Source organism: Myotis brandtii, unplaced genomic scaffold (assembly GCF_000412655.1).
Source record: "Myotis brandtii unplaced genomic scaffold, ASM41265v1 scaffold126, whole genome shotgun sequence".
Taxonomy (NCBI): domain Eukaryota; kingdom Metazoa; phylum Chordata; class Mammalia; order Chiroptera; family Vespertilionidae; genus Myotis; species Myotis brandtii.
The window spans coordinates 95,587-111,886 of NW_005354425.1; the positions used below are offsets into that span (position 1 = coordinate 95,587).

Below are 16,300 nucleotides of genomic sequence, written 5' to 3' on the forward strand. Positions count from 1 at the left end.
GGGGTTAAGGACACATATGTAATACCTTAGTCAATAAAGAAAAAAAAAGATTAGTGATGACATTTCTTTCAGGTATTAAAATAACACAGTCCAGGTATTTTGATTACTACTGCAGGAAGAATCACCTTAAGGTAAATTAAATTTACATAGTCCTAGGAGCCACTTTATAGAAATCCTAATTTGTCTGGTCGGGCCAGAGGCCTAGGAGTCTGCATTGTATCTTGTATGCCAGATTATGATGGTTATTCTTGGACCACACTGAGAAATACTGTTCTACATGAGTAGATAGCTATCATTGTGTTCTTTAGACTAGAGTCTCAAATAACACTACACTGAGAGATAGATCACCTAATTTGAGTCCTCATAGTGATTTAAGCAGTGACCCTGTGTTCTCTCATCTATGAAATGGGATTAATATTTAACTAAATTTGTTGTGAGGAATAAATGAGCAAAGGGAAAATATAAAAATGTAACTAAAATTTTTTAAAAGAGTAATGAAGATGAACTCCTACAATATATTAGAACATACTATTAGGTTGAACCATATGAAGATGCTACTAACTGGTCATATTTTTGGATTTCCACTTCACTTTTTAATTAAATTTTTTTTCAATTACAGTTTACATTCAATATTATTTTGTACTAGTTTCACAATTATGTACTTTACTAAGTGTTCCACCCTCATATTTTCAGTACCTACTTTGCACCATAGTTATTACAATATTATTGACTATATCCCCTATGCTTCTGCTTGGTCATTTTTGAACCACAAAAACAGCAATTTCATATTATTCATTCAAATAGAAAATAATAGTGAATCTTTACATTTGTATGATATTAGTGCAGGAATTTGCAAACCAATGGTGTGTAGAACAGCACATTTGTGAAACAGGCCCAAGTGTATATGGAAATTTAGTTTCCCAGAGTGGTATTTCAAATAAAAAATGAATTGATCTATAAATAGATTATTGTGATAACTGCCTATCTCTTGGAAAAAAAGGAAAGTTAAATTCTGCCTCCACATTATACCCCAAAATGACCTGTAGATGGGTCAAAGCTCTAAATGTAAACAAAAACAAAAAGAAAGAAAACAGAAACTGTAACAGTATTTGGAGAAATTGGAAGAATATATTTTTATAATCTTAAATAGGAAGCCCATTTGTAAACAAGACATAAAACCCAACATTAAGAATAATAAAATACAAACTGAACATCAAACTTAAAAAACTACTATCAGCCTCAGCCATTTTTGCTCAATAGATAGAGCGTCGGCCCTCAGACTGAAGGGTCCCAGGCACATACCTTGGCTGCAGGCTCCATCCCCAGCCCAGGTCAGTGAACATGCAAGAGGCAACCAATTGATGTTTCTCTCTTTCTTTCTCTTTCTCTCTCTCTCTCTCTCTCTCTCTCTCTCTCTCTCTCCCCCCCCCTCTATCCCTCTCTCCTTCCCTTCTGCTCTCTCTCAAAATCAATGAAAAAATATCCTAGGGCAGTGGTCGGCAAACTGCGGCTCGCAAGCCACATGCGGCTCTTTGGCCCCTTGAGTGTGGCTTTTCCACAAAATACTGACTTCTGCGCATGGGCCACGAAGTTTCAATCACACTGTATGTGCGCGCCTGCACATGGTATTTTGAGAGCTGTATGTGGCTCGCGAGCTGCAGTTTGCCGACCACGGTCCTAGGGTATTCCCGGCCAGTGTGGCTCAGTGGCTGAGCATCGACCTATGAAGTAGGGGGTCACAGTTCAATTCCCAGTCAGTACATGCCGGGGGCTGTGGGCTAGATCCCCAGTGTGGGGTGTGCAGGAGGCAGCTGATCAATGATTCACTCTCATCATTGATGTTTGTATCTCTCTCTCACTCTGAAATAAAAAATATTTTTTAAATAAATAAAAATATACTTAAAAAAAGAAAAATATCCTTGGGTGAGGATGAACAACAACAAAAAACTATTATTATAAAGACAAGCAGGAAACTGGAAAAAATATTTGTACATATAAAAAAGACAAGCTTAACACCCATAACACATAAAGAAACCCTATAAATAAACAAGAGAACAGAGCAAGTAAAGTATATAAGCAAATAATCCACAGAACAAGAAATACACTCAGTGTATGTGTGAAAGGCTGCTCAACCTTACTAGCAGGCAAGAAAATGCAAATTCAATTAGCACTGTAAGACCTCTGGCAAAACATTAATAGAACCCACTGCCACCCTGGCAGATGCCTAGAAGCATCAGAGCTATCTTACCTTTGACACATAGTAACGATTAACTCCAGAGACTCGCTTATCTCTTTGCATCAAAGACCAGTGATATGAATAATAGGCTACCCGTTTTTCCTATAATTAAAAGAAATAATTATTGCAATTTTAAGATGAGTGACCCAATAGAGGAATATTAGAACTTTAATAAGTGACATTCTAGAATAACGGAATCATTACTGAAACAAAAACCAAATTAACAATATGACTATAATCCTAAATAACATCGGACCACTGTCCTGGCCGGTGTAGGTAAGTGGTTTGAGTGTGAGCCAGAGCTCCAAAGGGTCCCACGTTCAATTCCCTGTCAAGGGTACAGTCAAGGGCATGTACCTGGGTTGCAGGTTCCATCCCCCACCCAATCTGGGCGCAAGTGGAAAGCAACCAATGGATGTGTCTCTGTTGAATTGATGTTTCTCTCTCTCTCCCTTCTCCTCCTCCCTCCCCCCCTCTCTCCCCTTCGTTAAAAAAAAAAATCGGACCACCAAACTTTAGAATTAACATGGTAATTTACACTTTCTATTTTAACCTGGGTATTTTTTCTTTCCTCCCCGCCCCCACGCCCTCTTAACGACATAACTACTTGTTTCTTTTTGGTACCTAATGGAAAGAAAACAGCGATTTTGTGAAGGACAACCACAAAACCCAAAAGCAAACACATTTATACTCTGTACTCTAGAGATGATATAAAGGACTAGGAAGAGGGGGTAATTACAACATGGAAAAAAAAACAGGATCTTGAGGTACATTCTTAAAGGCTTGCAAGAGAAAATGGGGGATAAAAAAATGTTCAAAGTAAAAACCTAATTAAGGTTGGGGAAGAAGAATGAGAAGTTACTAAAATGTGAATATGAGGAGTTAAAATCAAAATCGAGCATGAAAGACTAGGAGTGGGGGCAAGCGTAAGTGACACCTCCCTCCTCTACGGAGGAGTCTGGACCTAACCTCTGCTCCTCTACTTTTCCAAGCCCCAGTCTACTCGGCCCTCCGGCCCACTCTTCTCCACCCAACAACTAGCCGGGTTTTGCTCGAGTAGAATGTTGTTTCCGTTGGGCTTCGTTCCGCAAACCTCCGCTTTTAGGCAATACGGAAAAGGGAGGGCGGGGGGTGACCGCGGTATCCCCCTTCTCCCACGGAGGTTCCGGATGCTAATGACCTCCCTAAGCCACGGCCCCTTACGTAACGCCGGGCCGCGGAGCCGGCCGCGGCAGCCGCCTCACCTTGCCCCCGTTGCTGAACTTGTGAATGTGCGCGGTGGCGATGCCGGGGATGAGCAAGCACACGCCCATGACAGCGAGCCCGGGGAGAATCTCGAACCACATCGCGGCAAGGTTACCAAGGCCAGAAAAATACCTCCAGCTCCCGAAAAGCGACCGACTTCGATCCTTTCCCACTGAGCCCCGCGGCTGGGCGGGGTCACGTACAGCGGCGGAAACGACGGTGGCCCGCAGGGTTCTAGAGCGGCGCACTCGCGCACCCGAGTGCTCCAGTTTCCCACGGCGCACTTGGCTCGGGCTTCTCGGCGGAGCGTGCAGTAACGCGAAGCCTCTGTTTCGGAGCACGGGGCTGCACAATGGCAGAGCAACTTTCCCCTGGAAAGGCGACGGATCAAGTGTGCACCTTCCTGTTCAAAAAGCCTGGGCGAAAGGGGCCTGTAGGCCGCAGGAAGCGCCCGATCTGCGACCCAGAGCCCGGAGACAGCAGCAGCAGCAGCAGCGACGAAGGCAGCACTGTGGTTCGCCGCGAAAAGAAGCGGGCGACCCACAATCCGATGATACAGAAGACCCGTGGCAGTGGTAAACAGAAGGTGGTTTACTGTGAATTGAGTAGTGAGGAGGAGGGGGATGGGAAGGGGAAGGAGGCTGAGTCTCTCCGTGTGGTCTACAAGTCCACCTGCTCGGCGAAACCCGTGGGGCCAAAGGATATGGGGGCGACTGCTGTCTACGAGCTAGACACAGAAAAGGAGCGTGACGCACAAGCCATCTTTGAGCGCAGCCAGAAGATCCAGGAGGAGCTGAGAGGCAAGGAAGATGACAAGATCTATCGGGGAATCAATAACTATCAGAAATACATGAAACCCAAGGATACATCTATGGGCAATGCTTCCTCCGGAATGGTGCGGAAGGGCCCCATCCGAGCTCCCGAGCATCTACGTGCCACCGTGCGCTGGGATTACCAGCCCGACATTTGTAAGGACTATAAGGAGACTGGCTTTTGCGGCTTCGGAGACAGCTGCAAATTCCTCCATGACCGATCAGATTACAAGCATGGGTGGCAGATCGAACGTGAGCTTGATGAGGGTCGCTATGGTGTCTATGAAGATGAAAATTATGAAGTGGGAAGCGATAGTGAGGAAATACCATTCAAGTGTTTCATCTGTCGCCAGTCCTTCCAAAACCCAGTCGTCACCAAGTGCAGGCATTATTTCTGCGAGAGCTGTGCACTGCAGCATTTCCGCACGACCCCGCGCTGCTACGTCTGTGACCAGCAGACCAATGGCGTCTTCAATCCAGCGAAAGAATTGATTGCTAAGCTGGATAAGCATCAGGATGCAGAAGAGGATGGTACTTATGATTTTCCAGAAAACCCCGATTCGGGTCCAATTCCCATTACTTAGTTTTCCCTTATTTTCCAATTTCAAAGTAAATATTTTGGAAATCTTAATTTGTGTCCTTCCTTTCTAGGGAACTTGACAGAGGAAAAGGCAGGTGATGAAGTAGGTTCCTGGATAGATGGCTTGTGAAAGCATCAAGGTAAGTATAATCTGTATTTTTACCTGGTATAAATGCTGCCTGTGTGTAACTTTTCAGAACTCTTTGGCATAAATTACAAGGATGGGATAAATTTGAGAAAAGAGCTAGAATTTGCTTGAAATAACCAAAACTCTGGTGAAAGGAAGAACTGAATCTATTATATCACATTTCTGTATCACTTAATGTTTTGCAAAAGTACTTTCATGCATTATCTCTATTGGGAGCCTGTGCCATAATATACCCCAGCCAAGGTATGGGGGCAGGTGAGTGGGAGAATTGGGTTGGGGGACTGACTGGTGGCTAACACCACAGAATGCCTGTATGGGAAATGGCCTTGCTCTCTTTGAAGCACCTACACTAACCACCCCTTCCATGGATAATTGAAATGATCTATGCTGTGCTGTCCAATATGATAGCTGCTGGCTTCATGTGGCTGTTGAGCACTTGAAATGTGGCTGGTAGCCACCATATTGGACATTGCAGTCATCGACTGAACTTGGGAATCTGCAGAGGGCAAAAACCTAGTATTTTATAATGCATTGTCTGCAACTGCAGTCACAGACCCTGTAGTATCACCCCCTATTAAAGTTAATCTAGATACCTGTCTTCCCAACTAATTTGTGAACCTGTAACTAGCCCAGTGCTTGACATATAATAAGTCCTTAATAAATAAACCCAGAGAGTTTTCAAGAGGGAGACTGGGGCCAAATCCTTGAACCCAAGTTGAGAAGCTTGACTATATATTCTTTCGGTAATGGGGAGATAGCAGAGTTTTGGGAAAAGGAACAAAATCAGACTTATAAAAAATTTTTTGTTGCAGACTATTAGATAGATTGCAGGGAGAGGGATGACAAGAGGTAGGGAGGCCAGTGAGGCCAAATGATTAGTAAATTTTTATTGATCTGGCTAGAATTTGGGCTGATCCCAGGAAAGAAATGCAAGAATAAATTGTGGGTTAGGATTTTTTAAATTCACATCATTAATCCATTTAAAGATATTCTTTGAGCAGCTATTCTGTGTCAGGCATAACGGATATTAGCAAACAATGGACACAGCCCCTGTACTCATGGAGCTAGACATCAGTGACAGGTGTGATGAGTACAAGAAAAAAAGTGCACTGGGTTGATCTCTCAGGATAAACCCAATCCCAGCTTTGGAGGAGTTCAGAAACATAAACTCACAATGTGAAACTTTTTTTATTGTTTATTTGCATTCCCATAAAAAATTTAGATTCATCATGTCAACTACTGCAAAAGCATGCTGGATTGGGATTGCATTGAAATAATAAGTTGGAGTAAACAGATCTCTTATACACACATAACTGCATTCTGTTAGTAAATTTGCAATATTAACATTGGTACAATGCTGTTAAGTAATTTACAGACCTTATTCAAATTTCATCAATTGCTCTACTAATGTCCTCTTTCTGGACCACAATGCCATTCAGGGTCATACATTGCAGTTAGTTGCTATGTCTTTTTAGTCTCTTATTCTGGAAGAACTCTCAGTCTTTCTTTTGTTATTCATGTCCTTGACATATTTAAAGAGTACCGGCCAGTTATTTTGTAGCTACCTCCAGATTTTGGTTTGTCTGATGTTTCCTTATTATTAAATTTAGCTTATTCATTTTTAGAAGAAAAACCATAGGAGAGATGCTGTACTCTTCTCAGTGTATTAATGTGAAACATTCTATAACAGTATATAAAGTATAGTGGAGATACCTTAGATACTTGAGAAGCCTACTGGGAAAAGGGCTTAAGAAAGCATCACACAGGCCCTAGCTGGTTTGGCTCAGTGGATAGAACGTCAGCCTGAGGAATGAAGGGTCCTGGTTTGATTATGGTCCAAGGCACATGCCTGGGTTGCGGGCTCGATCCCCATTAGGGGGCGTGCAGGAGGCAGCTGATCAATGATTCTCATCATTGATGTTTCTTTCTCTCTCTCTCTCTCTCTCTCTCTCTCTCTCTCTCTCTCTCTTCCTTCCTCTCTGAAATCAATAATATGTATTTTTTTAATAAAGAAAGCATCACACAGAAATAGCATTTAAGGGATGAGAGAAAGAGACTGAGCCAAATAGGAAACAGGAAAGAAGACCTTGTAGAGGCAGGTGGAGAAACAGGAGCAAAGGAAGAGAGTGTTTTTAAAAGGCCTTGGCTGGTTTGGCTTAGTGGATACAGCATTGGCCTGTGAATTGAAGGATTCCAGGTTAGATTCTGGTCAAGGGCACATACCTCGGTTGCAGACTCCATCCCTGGCCCTGGTCAGTGGGCGTACAGGAGACAACCAATCAATGTGTCTCTCTCACATGTTGTTTCTCTCTAAAAATCAATGGAAAAATATCCTCGGGTAAGGATTAACAAAAGTATCATAGAGGGGTGGGAGAGGTAGAAGAGGGTAAAGGGGGGATAAATGGTGATGGAAGGAGACTTGACTTGGGGTGGTAACACACAATACAATATACAAATGTATTGTAGAATTGTATACCCAAAACCTATATAATTTTATTAACCAATGTCACCCCAATAAATTCTATTAAAAAAAGGTATGGCAAGAAATATGGCAATGACTAACAAATTAATCATTAAAATGGTTAATTTTAAATAAATATTCCTGAGAATTTATGCTAAAAAAGTTATTCAAGAGTAGAATAGCCCTGACTGGTTTGGCTCAGTTGGATAGAGCGTCGGCCTGCGGACTGAAAGGTCCCAGGTTCGATTCCAGTCAACGGCATGTACCTTGGTTGTGGGCACGTCCACAGTAGGGGGTGTGCAGGAGACAGCTGATCGATGTTTCTTTCTCATCGATGTTTCTAACTCTCTATCCCTCTCCCTTTCTCTCTGTAAAAAATCAATAAAATATATTTTAAAAAAAGAGTAGAATAAAGCTTTATAGGAAAAGATATGCAGTGATTAAAAAAATGTATAGAGTAATAGTCATCAAATGGGAACATTGCTTAATTTTGATGGTAAGTGTCTAGGGCAGTGATGGCGAACCTTTTGAGCTCATCATGTCAGCATTTTGAAAAACCCTAACTTAACTCTGGTGCCGTGTCACATGTAGAAATTTTTTGATATTTGCAACCATAGTAAAACAAAGATTTATATTTTTGATATTTATTTTATATATTTAAATGTCATTTAACAAAGAAAAATCAACCAAAAAAATGAGTTCGCGTGTCACCTCTGACACGCGTGGCATAGGTTTGCCATCACTGGTCTAGGGAATTGGTTACTCTTATCTTTGGACTTTTCTGTCTTGCTTGAAATTTTTTTAGATTTTTCACTATGTTTAAATAGTAAAATTATGTTTCTGGCAGGAAAAATAAAAAGATATACATTGAATTGTTATATGTTACATAGCTGAGAGAAAGAGTCCAGGAGAAAACAAGAAGAAAGGGAAAGAATGCTGCTGATGACTAAGTTCTAGGAGGTAGCTAGAACTGACAAGGGATAGAATTAAAAGCACATATCAAAAGTTGGTCTTTTTTTTCAGATTATAAGAGGACATTTATGTAGAAAGTTACAAAGATAATAGAAGTGAGCCTACTGGGCTGTGTAGGCTCAGGAAACTATAGAAACAAAAGAAGGGCCCTTGAATAATTATCTCTAGGTCTCTCCATACTGTCTCAAAGAGTAAGAGGTCCTTCTTTTTTTTATAGCTGCATAATATTCCATGGTGTAAATGTGCCACAGCTTTTTTATCTACTCATCTACTGGTGGGCATTTGGGCTGTTTCCAGATCTTAGCTATTGTAAATTGTGCTGGTATTAACATAGGGGTGCATACATTCTTTCTGATTGGTGTTTCAGGTTTCTTAGGATATATTCCTAGAAGTGGGATCACTGGGTCAAACAGCAGTTCCATTTTTAATTTTTTGAGGAAACTCCATACTGTTTTTCCATAGTGGTTGCATCCTTTGAGACAGCATGGAGGGACCGGGAGAGTATTATGCTAAGCAAAATAAGCCAGTCAGAGAAAGACAAGTATCACATGATCTCACTCACGTGTGGAATCTAATGAACCAAAATAAACTAATGAACAAAATAGATCTAGAGACATAAGCATAGAACAGACTGATGAATCTCAGAGGGAAGGTAGGGATAGAGGGTGGGTGGGGAGAGCTTAACCAGGGAACTTATATGCATACATGCATAGCCCAGGGACACAGACAATAGTGTGGTGAAGGCCTGAGTGGGGCAGGGAGAGGGCCTGGAGGGGGTCAATGGGAGCAAAAGGGGGACATCGGTAATACTTTCAACAATAAAGATAAATTTAAAAATAAAAAGAAGGGCCCAATTGGTATGGGTCAGTGGTTCAGCATCAAACTATGAACCAGGAGGTCATAGTTTGATTCCCAGGTCAGGGCACATGCCTAGGTTGCAGGCTCGATCCCCAGTGGGGAGTGTGAAGGAAGCAGCCAATCAGTGATTCCCTCTCATCATTGATGTTTCTATCTCTATCTCCCTCTCCTTTCCCCTAGGAAATCAATAAAAATATTTAAATAATAATAATAATAAAAAGAAGCGCCCTTGGTGCTTAGGAGAGGGAAAGGCAAAGGTTAACTAATTGCCTGGGGGGAAGAAGAGGGGAACCCAAAGGCCAGGTCCTGCTCCCTAGAGCAAGAGCACACAAGAAGTTAAAGAGCTAAGAGAAGAGGAAAAGAAAACATTTGTCTACTACTCCACATGTTTTTTTAATACCTGTCTGAATCTTAAGAGAATATCCAAAATATATGCAAATGAACATTATTCTTAGAAACCATAGCATTCAGCAGATTTTTTTTTTTTAGTATAGTTTTTAAAAAAATATATTTTTAGCCCTAGCCGGTTTGGCTCCGCAGATAGAGCGTCGGCCTGTGGAATAAAGGGTCCCGGGTTCGATTCCAGCCGAGGGCACATGCCATGGTTGCGGGCTCGTTCCCCAGTAGGGGGCGTGCAGAAGGCAGCCAGTCAATGATTCCCTCTCGACATTAATGTTTCTATCTCTTCCCTCTCCCTTCCTCTCTGAAATCAATAAACATATATTTAAATATATAATTTGATCAGCTGCCTCCTGCATGCCCCCACAGGGTATCAAGCAAGTGCCCTGAACTGGAATCAAACCGTGACCTGGTTCATAGGTCGATGCTGAACCACTGAGCCACACTGGCCAGGCAGCAGATCCTTAAAGGGATAATAACACTACAAAAGTACATAAATCAGTGGTGTACTCAAGATATTTTTCATGCTACAAAAATAGTGCCAGCAGGGATGAGATTGCAGCTGGACTCTGAAAGAGCTAACCTAGTGTGAAGTCAGAGGAGTCTCCCGTAGGAAATGACCCTGGTGGAAAGAGAATATCCCAGGCAGAGAGTTAAGTATATTCCAATGACCTGAAGTAAGAGACTGGTTTCAGCTCAGAACTCAGAACAGTCCAGGGTGGTTGGAGGAAAAAGGTAAGGTGGCCAGGTAGTCAGGGCCAAGGAACAGACACCTTGCAAGTCATGTTAGGGACTTTGAAGGGCGAAAGAGTGCTTTCAAAGTGTTTTAAGAAAGAAAGTGAAATGATCAGATTTGAATTTTATAAAGATAATTTTATGGTGTGGGAAATGAATTGAAAGAACCAGACATGAAACAGGGAGATGGGTTAGGTTGGTGCATTAGTCCAGGTGACATGATGGTAAACAAACTGGAATCTGTGGATATTAATTTAATAGTTTTGAGCACCCACTATACGGTCAGGTATTGATTGATTTAAGCACTGGAGATAGAGCTATAACAAAAGCCCTGAAGTTCCTCCTCTTATAGAACTTACATGAGAGACAGTAACAGATTTATGCGTACAGATACATAATATCAGATTGACATAAGTACTATGAAAAATAATAAAGCAATTCAGTGGTGTGGAGAAGGTTATTTTATTTAGGATGGTGAGGGAGGGCCTCTTCTGATAGGTGACATTTGAGCAGAGACCTAAACAAAGCAGGTATACAGCAGAAGAGCATTTCAGAAAAGAGCCATAAAATCATGTGCAAAGGCCCTGAGGCAGGAAAGTACCAGACATGTTCTAGGAACAGTGAGGAAGCAATATAATTGGAGTGGACTCAAGGAAGAGGAAAGAACTCCAAGATTAGATAACAAATAATGGGGGAGGGGCGGCGCAGACTGTTTACAGCCTTATCTCAATAAGATGGAGAGCCACCAGGAGCTTTTGTGCAGAGGAATGACATGATCTGATACTGGCTTTAAAAGGGTCCTTCTGGGGGCCCTGGGCCTCCCAGCCAGGGACTCTGCTCCTGAGCCAGCCTGGCCACTGCCCGCTCTCCCAGTGCAGCTGTGGTCCCAACTATGGCTCACCGCCTGGGTGTCTGGGCGATCCATGGGCGGCAATGAGTGCAATGATGACAAAGTACGGCGAGGGGTGAGGAGCAGCGCAAGGAGCTGGAGGCTCTGGAGTCCATGTACCCCAACTCCTTTACAGTATTATCAGAAAATTCTCCTAGCTTCACCATTACTGTGACATCTGAGGCTGGAGAAAATGATGAAACTGTCCAGACTACACTCAAGTTTACATATGGTGAGAAATATCCAGATGAAGTCCTCCTTTATGAAATATTCTCCCAGGAAAATCTAGGAGATAATGTTGTCTCAAGCATCTTAAAATTATTAGTATTACAGGCAGAAGAAAACCTTGGTATGGTGATGATCTTTACTTTAGTGACAGCTGTACAAGAAAAATTAAATAGTGGATCAAATAAAAACTAGAAGAGAAGAAGAAAAGAAACAAAAAGAAAAAGCAGCAGAAGAAGCCGAAAAGCAATTATTTCATTGCACTCCTGTTACAGTTGAGAATTTCTTAAGTTGGAAAGCCAAGTTTGGTGCAGAACTCTTGAAAATTAAAAAGAATGAAGGGAAAAATACAAGCAGGAATAAATAAGTAGGAAACAGTTGTTTGTTTGTTTTTAAATATATTTTATTGATTTTTTACAGAGAGGAAGGGAGAGGGATAGAGAGTTAGAAACATCGATGAGAGAGAAACATCGATCACCTGCCTCCTGCACACCTCCTACTGGGGATGTGCCCGCAACCCAGGTACATGCCCTTGACTGGTCTTGGGAATTAAAAAGAAACGAATGAAAGAAGAAGAACAAGCAGGAAAAAATAAATTAAGTGGGAAACAGCTATTTGAAACAGATCATAATCTTGATGACACATCTATCCAGTTCTTGGAGGATGCTGGAAACAATGTGGAGGTAGATGCATCGTCGTCCCAGAAAATAGATGACTTGGAGCTGGAGGATGATGAGGATGACCCAGACTACAACACTGCTGACCCAGGGAGTGACTTGACCAATTGACGGACCATCCTCATCTGCAGAGGCTTAGACTGCCACAGCATCTGTGCCTATGCTGAGAGGATGTTGATTTTCCTTTTTTTTTTCTTCTAAGAAAAAACAATTAATGAACTTAATAAACTGGCCTTAAAATTTCATAAATAGCCCTACCGGTTTGGCTCAGTGGATAGAGCATCGGCCTGCGGACTGAAAGGTCCCAGGTTTGATTCCGGCCAAGGGCATGTACCTTGATTGCGGGCACATCTCTAATAGGAGGTGTGCAGGAGGCAGCTGATTGATGTTTCTCTCTCATTGATGTTTCTAACGCTCTATCCCTGTCCTTTCCTCTCTGTGAAAAATCAATAAAATATATATAAAAAAAATTCATAAATAAATAAATAAAAGGGATCCTTCTGGTTCTAGCCGGTTTGGCTCCAACTGAAGGGTCATGGGTTCAATTCCAGTAAAGAACACAAAGAGCATGTACCTCTGTTGCGGGCTCCATCCCAGCCCTGGTCATTTGTGGCGCGAGTATGGGAGGCACTCACATTGATGTTTTTTTCTCTCTCTCCCCCTTCCACTCTCTCTAAAAATCAACGGGGAAAAATATCCTCGGGTGAGGATTGACTCCCAAAAAGGGATCCTTTTGGAACTTTGAGGGGACAGAGGAAATGTTTATATCTTAATTGGAGTATCTGTTACACATGGGTCTACATTTATCTCATTAAGAAATATCTTCATGTCAAAGGAGAAAAAAAAACAAAAACTGGTTTCTAGGGAGAAAATAAACAAAACCAGGAGGGTCAAAGGATGAAGGGGACAGATTAGTTAGAAGGCTACTTACAGCCTTTGTCCAGGTGAGAGATGATAGTGGATCAAACCAGATGGTGAGAAGGGGTGAAAGTAAAACTGACAAGGTTTCCTGGTTATTTAGATATAGGGTATAAGATAAAGAGAAAAGTCAAGGTGACTTCAAAATTTTTGACCTGAGTAACCAGATGGAAGATGGTGCCACTTACTGAGATGGGAAGATACACATCTAGGAAAGTGCATAAAGCACAATTTTTCAATATTAGTAATTATATAGGCACACCTGAATAACCACCACCCAGATCAAGAAATACAGAACTGTCCCAGATAAGAAAAAAAAACTAAAGGAATTCATCATCACAAGAAATGTTAAAGGGACTTCTTTAAGAAGAAAAAGGGGCCGAGACCGGTTTGGCTCAGTGGGTGGAGCGTCGGCCTGCGGACTGAGGGGTCCCGGGTTCGATTCCGGTGGGAGATGTGCAGGAGGCAGCTGATCGATGTTTCTCTCTCATTGATGTTTCTGACTCTCTGTCTCTCTCCCTTCCTCTCTGTGGAAAATCAATAAAATATATTTTAAAAAAAAAGAAGAAGAAAAAGGGGATAAAAATTTGAATAATAAAATGGCAATAACTACATACCTATCAATAGTTACTTTAAATGTAAATGGATTAAATGCTCTAATCCAAAGACAGGGTGGCTGAATGGAGAAGAAAATAAGGCCCATCCATATGCTGCCTACAGGAGAGCCACTTCAGATCAAAAGATACACAGATTGAAAATAAAGGAATAGAAGAAGATATTTCAGGCAAATGGAAATGAAAAAAAAAAGTTGGGAAAGTGCCCCAGATCCTTTTAGGACATTTGGTCTTTTGGACGCAACACAAATTGAGTGAGGGAAGAAGGAGAAAAATCCGCTGGATCCCTGCAGGATTAATTTATTCAAAAAGGAAATAATAGAAAAATACTCAACATGCAGAAGTCTTGTGAAGAAAATGAAGGAAAGCCATAGAACATGCCAAAGGCTGAGGAAGACCACCCTTCAGAAGATGTACCACAGGAGGCAGAAGGAAACCTTAGAAGCGGGTTGACTCAACCTGTCCATGCGTTCAAAGAAGACACTCCCGTTAGGCATTTGAACCCTGAAGAAATGCTAAGAGGAATATATGAGTTGGAAAGGCTTAGAGAAGAAATAAGAAGAGTAAGAAACAAGTTTGTGATGATGCATTAAAAGCAAAGACATTCTTGCAGACGACCTTATCCTGTGTGCTTTAAGCCTTGAATTCTTTTTTTTTTTTTACCTGATAGTAAAATCTGGCCCCTGCTTTCTGTTAGCATATTCTGATGTATCTTTTATCTTCGTTTTACTTTTCATCATCTGGTGGAATTTTGTTTTAGATAGTTTACTTGTTAACCAGCATCTTACTGGATTTTGTATTTTGACCTATTCTCCAGGTCTATTTTTCAATTGGGAAGTTTCACACAAATGCATGAAAATGTTCATTCCATATTGTAAAGTAACATAAGTTACAAAGCATATTTAGTATCAGCTCACATATGTACGATAAAAATCCCAAGTGGTGTGTTTGCGTGCATGTGTGTATACATATATACATACATATATACATCAAAAACTTAACTGTGCTTATTTCTGTGTGGTATGAGTTTTCTTTTTGCTTATATGTATGTTTTAATGTATTCTTATTGATTTTTTACAGAGAGGAAGGGAGAGGGTTAGAGAGTTAGAAACATCGATGAGAGAGAAACATGGATCAGCTGCCTGTTGCATGTCCCCCACTGGGGTTCAAGTCCACAACCAAGGCACATGCCCTCGACCGGAATCGAACCCAGGACCTTTCAGTCCATGGCCTGACACTCTATCCACTGAGCCAGACTGGTCAGGGCACTTATATGTATTTTTAATGAACTTGTGTCACAGACAGAATTAAAGTTCTTTAATAAGTAAGAATCAAATAATTTGCAACCAGCTTATAAGGGCAATGGAGGCCCCTAAACTCTTGGTGAAATAACTATTAAAATATAACCCTGGCTGCTTTGGCTCAGTGGATAGAGCATCGGCCTGCAGACTGAAGGGTTCCAGGTTCGATTCAGGTCAAGGGCACATGCCTGGGTTGTGGGCTCAATCCCCAGTAGGGGGTGTGCAGGAGGTAGCCGATCAATGATTCTCTCTCATCATTGATGTTTCTGTCTCCCTCTCCCTTCTACTCTTAAATCAATAAAAAAAATATATTTTTTTAAAATGTAAGCCTCAAATCACCTCTGGATCTCTTAGCCAGAGAAATAAAACTGGCAGTTATTACAGAAAAAAAGTTGGGGTAACAATACATATATCAGACAAAATAGACTATAAAACAAAGTCTATAACAAGAGACAAAAATATGAAAGCAACCTAAGTGTCCATTGATAGATGGTCAAATATGCAATGGAATATTACTGAGCCATAAAAAGAATAAAATCTTCCAATTTGCATAAGATAAATAGACCTAAATTGTATTATGCTAAGTGAAATAATTCAGAGAAAGACAAATGCCATATAATTTCACTTATATGTGGATCTGAAAAACAATGAACAATCAAAACAAACAAACTCAGATACACAGAATATATTTTTAATATATATTTTTATTTATTTCAGAGAGAGGAAGGGAGAAAGAGAGAGAGAGAAACATCAATGATGAGCAGAGACTATTTTGATGCTTGCCAGATGAGAGGGGCTTTAAGGGACTGGGTGAAAAAGATGAAGGAATTAAGAAGTACAAATTCACTTATAAAATAGTCACGGGGATGTAAAGTACAGCATAGGGAATATAGTCAATAATAGCGTAATAACTATGGTGTGGGAGTGGGTACTAGATTTATCAGGTGATCACTTTGTAAGTTTAATAAATGTCTAACCACTATGCTGCATACGGGAAACTAATATAATATTGACTATCAACTATTAAAGACAAAAAGAACCCCACATAGTATTGAGGTAAGTAGCAAAAGCTACATATCAAACCCAGATCCTATTTTGCTTTTTAGCATAGTATTAAAAAAAATCACAGCCAAAACCGGTTTGGCTCGGTGGATAGAGCATCGGCCTGCGGACTGAGGGGTCCCAGGTTCGATTCCTGTCAAGGGCATGTACCTTGGTTGCGGGCACATC

General features: G+C 41.2%; 3 protein-coding genes and 1 pseudogene across 5 annotated transcripts in view; 3 read left to right on the forward strand and 1 right to left on the reverse strand.

Annotated features, from left to right (window-relative positions):
• The window catches only part of NDUFA1 (NADH dehydrogenase (ubiquinone) 1 alpha subcomplex, 1, 7.5kDa), a 4,840-nt gene extending 1,164 nt beyond the window's left edge, over positions 1–3,676 (reverse strand). The window contains exons 1-2 of the mRNA XM_005859424.2: positions 3,481–3,676; positions 2,249–2,338 (exon numbers count right to left, since the gene is read on the reverse strand). Coding sequence (XP_005859486.1) covers positions 2,249–2,338; positions 3,481–3,582 — 192 coding nt within the window. The 5' untranslated portion in view covers positions 3,583–3,676. The remainder of the gene's footprint in view (positions 1–2,248; positions 2,339–3,480) is intronic.
• Positions 3,677–3,718: 42 nt separating this feature from the next.
• Positions 3,719–16,300, forward strand: part of RNF113A (ring finger protein 113A) — a 21,172-nt gene continuing 8,590 nt past the window's right edge. For 2 of the 3 annotated variants that reach the window (XM_005859425.2, XM_005859426.2), the window contains exons 1-2: positions 3,720–4,824; positions 4,945–5,013. In XM_005859425.2, coding sequence (XP_005859487.1) covers positions 3,834–4,824; positions 4,945–5,003 — 1,050 coding nt within the window. In that variant the 5' untranslated portion in view covers positions 3,720–3,833 and the 3' untranslated portion in view covers positions 5,004–5,013. Of the gene's footprint in view, positions 4,825–4,944; positions 5,014–16,300 lie in introns of all 3 variants that reach the window. The other variant, XM_005859427.2, reaches the window with a different exon arrangement.
• LOC102251956 lies at positions 11,399–12,539 on the forward strand (annotated as a pseudogene).
• On the forward strand, positions 13,792–14,623 carry LOC106724940 (transcription elongation factor A protein-like 8). Its single transcript, XM_014534178.1, has one exon. The coding sequence runs from the start codon at positions 14,147–14,149 to the stop codon at positions 14,360–14,362; it is 216 nt and encodes a 71-aa protein (XP_014389664.1). The 5' UTR covers positions 13,792–14,146; the 3' UTR covers positions 14,363–14,623.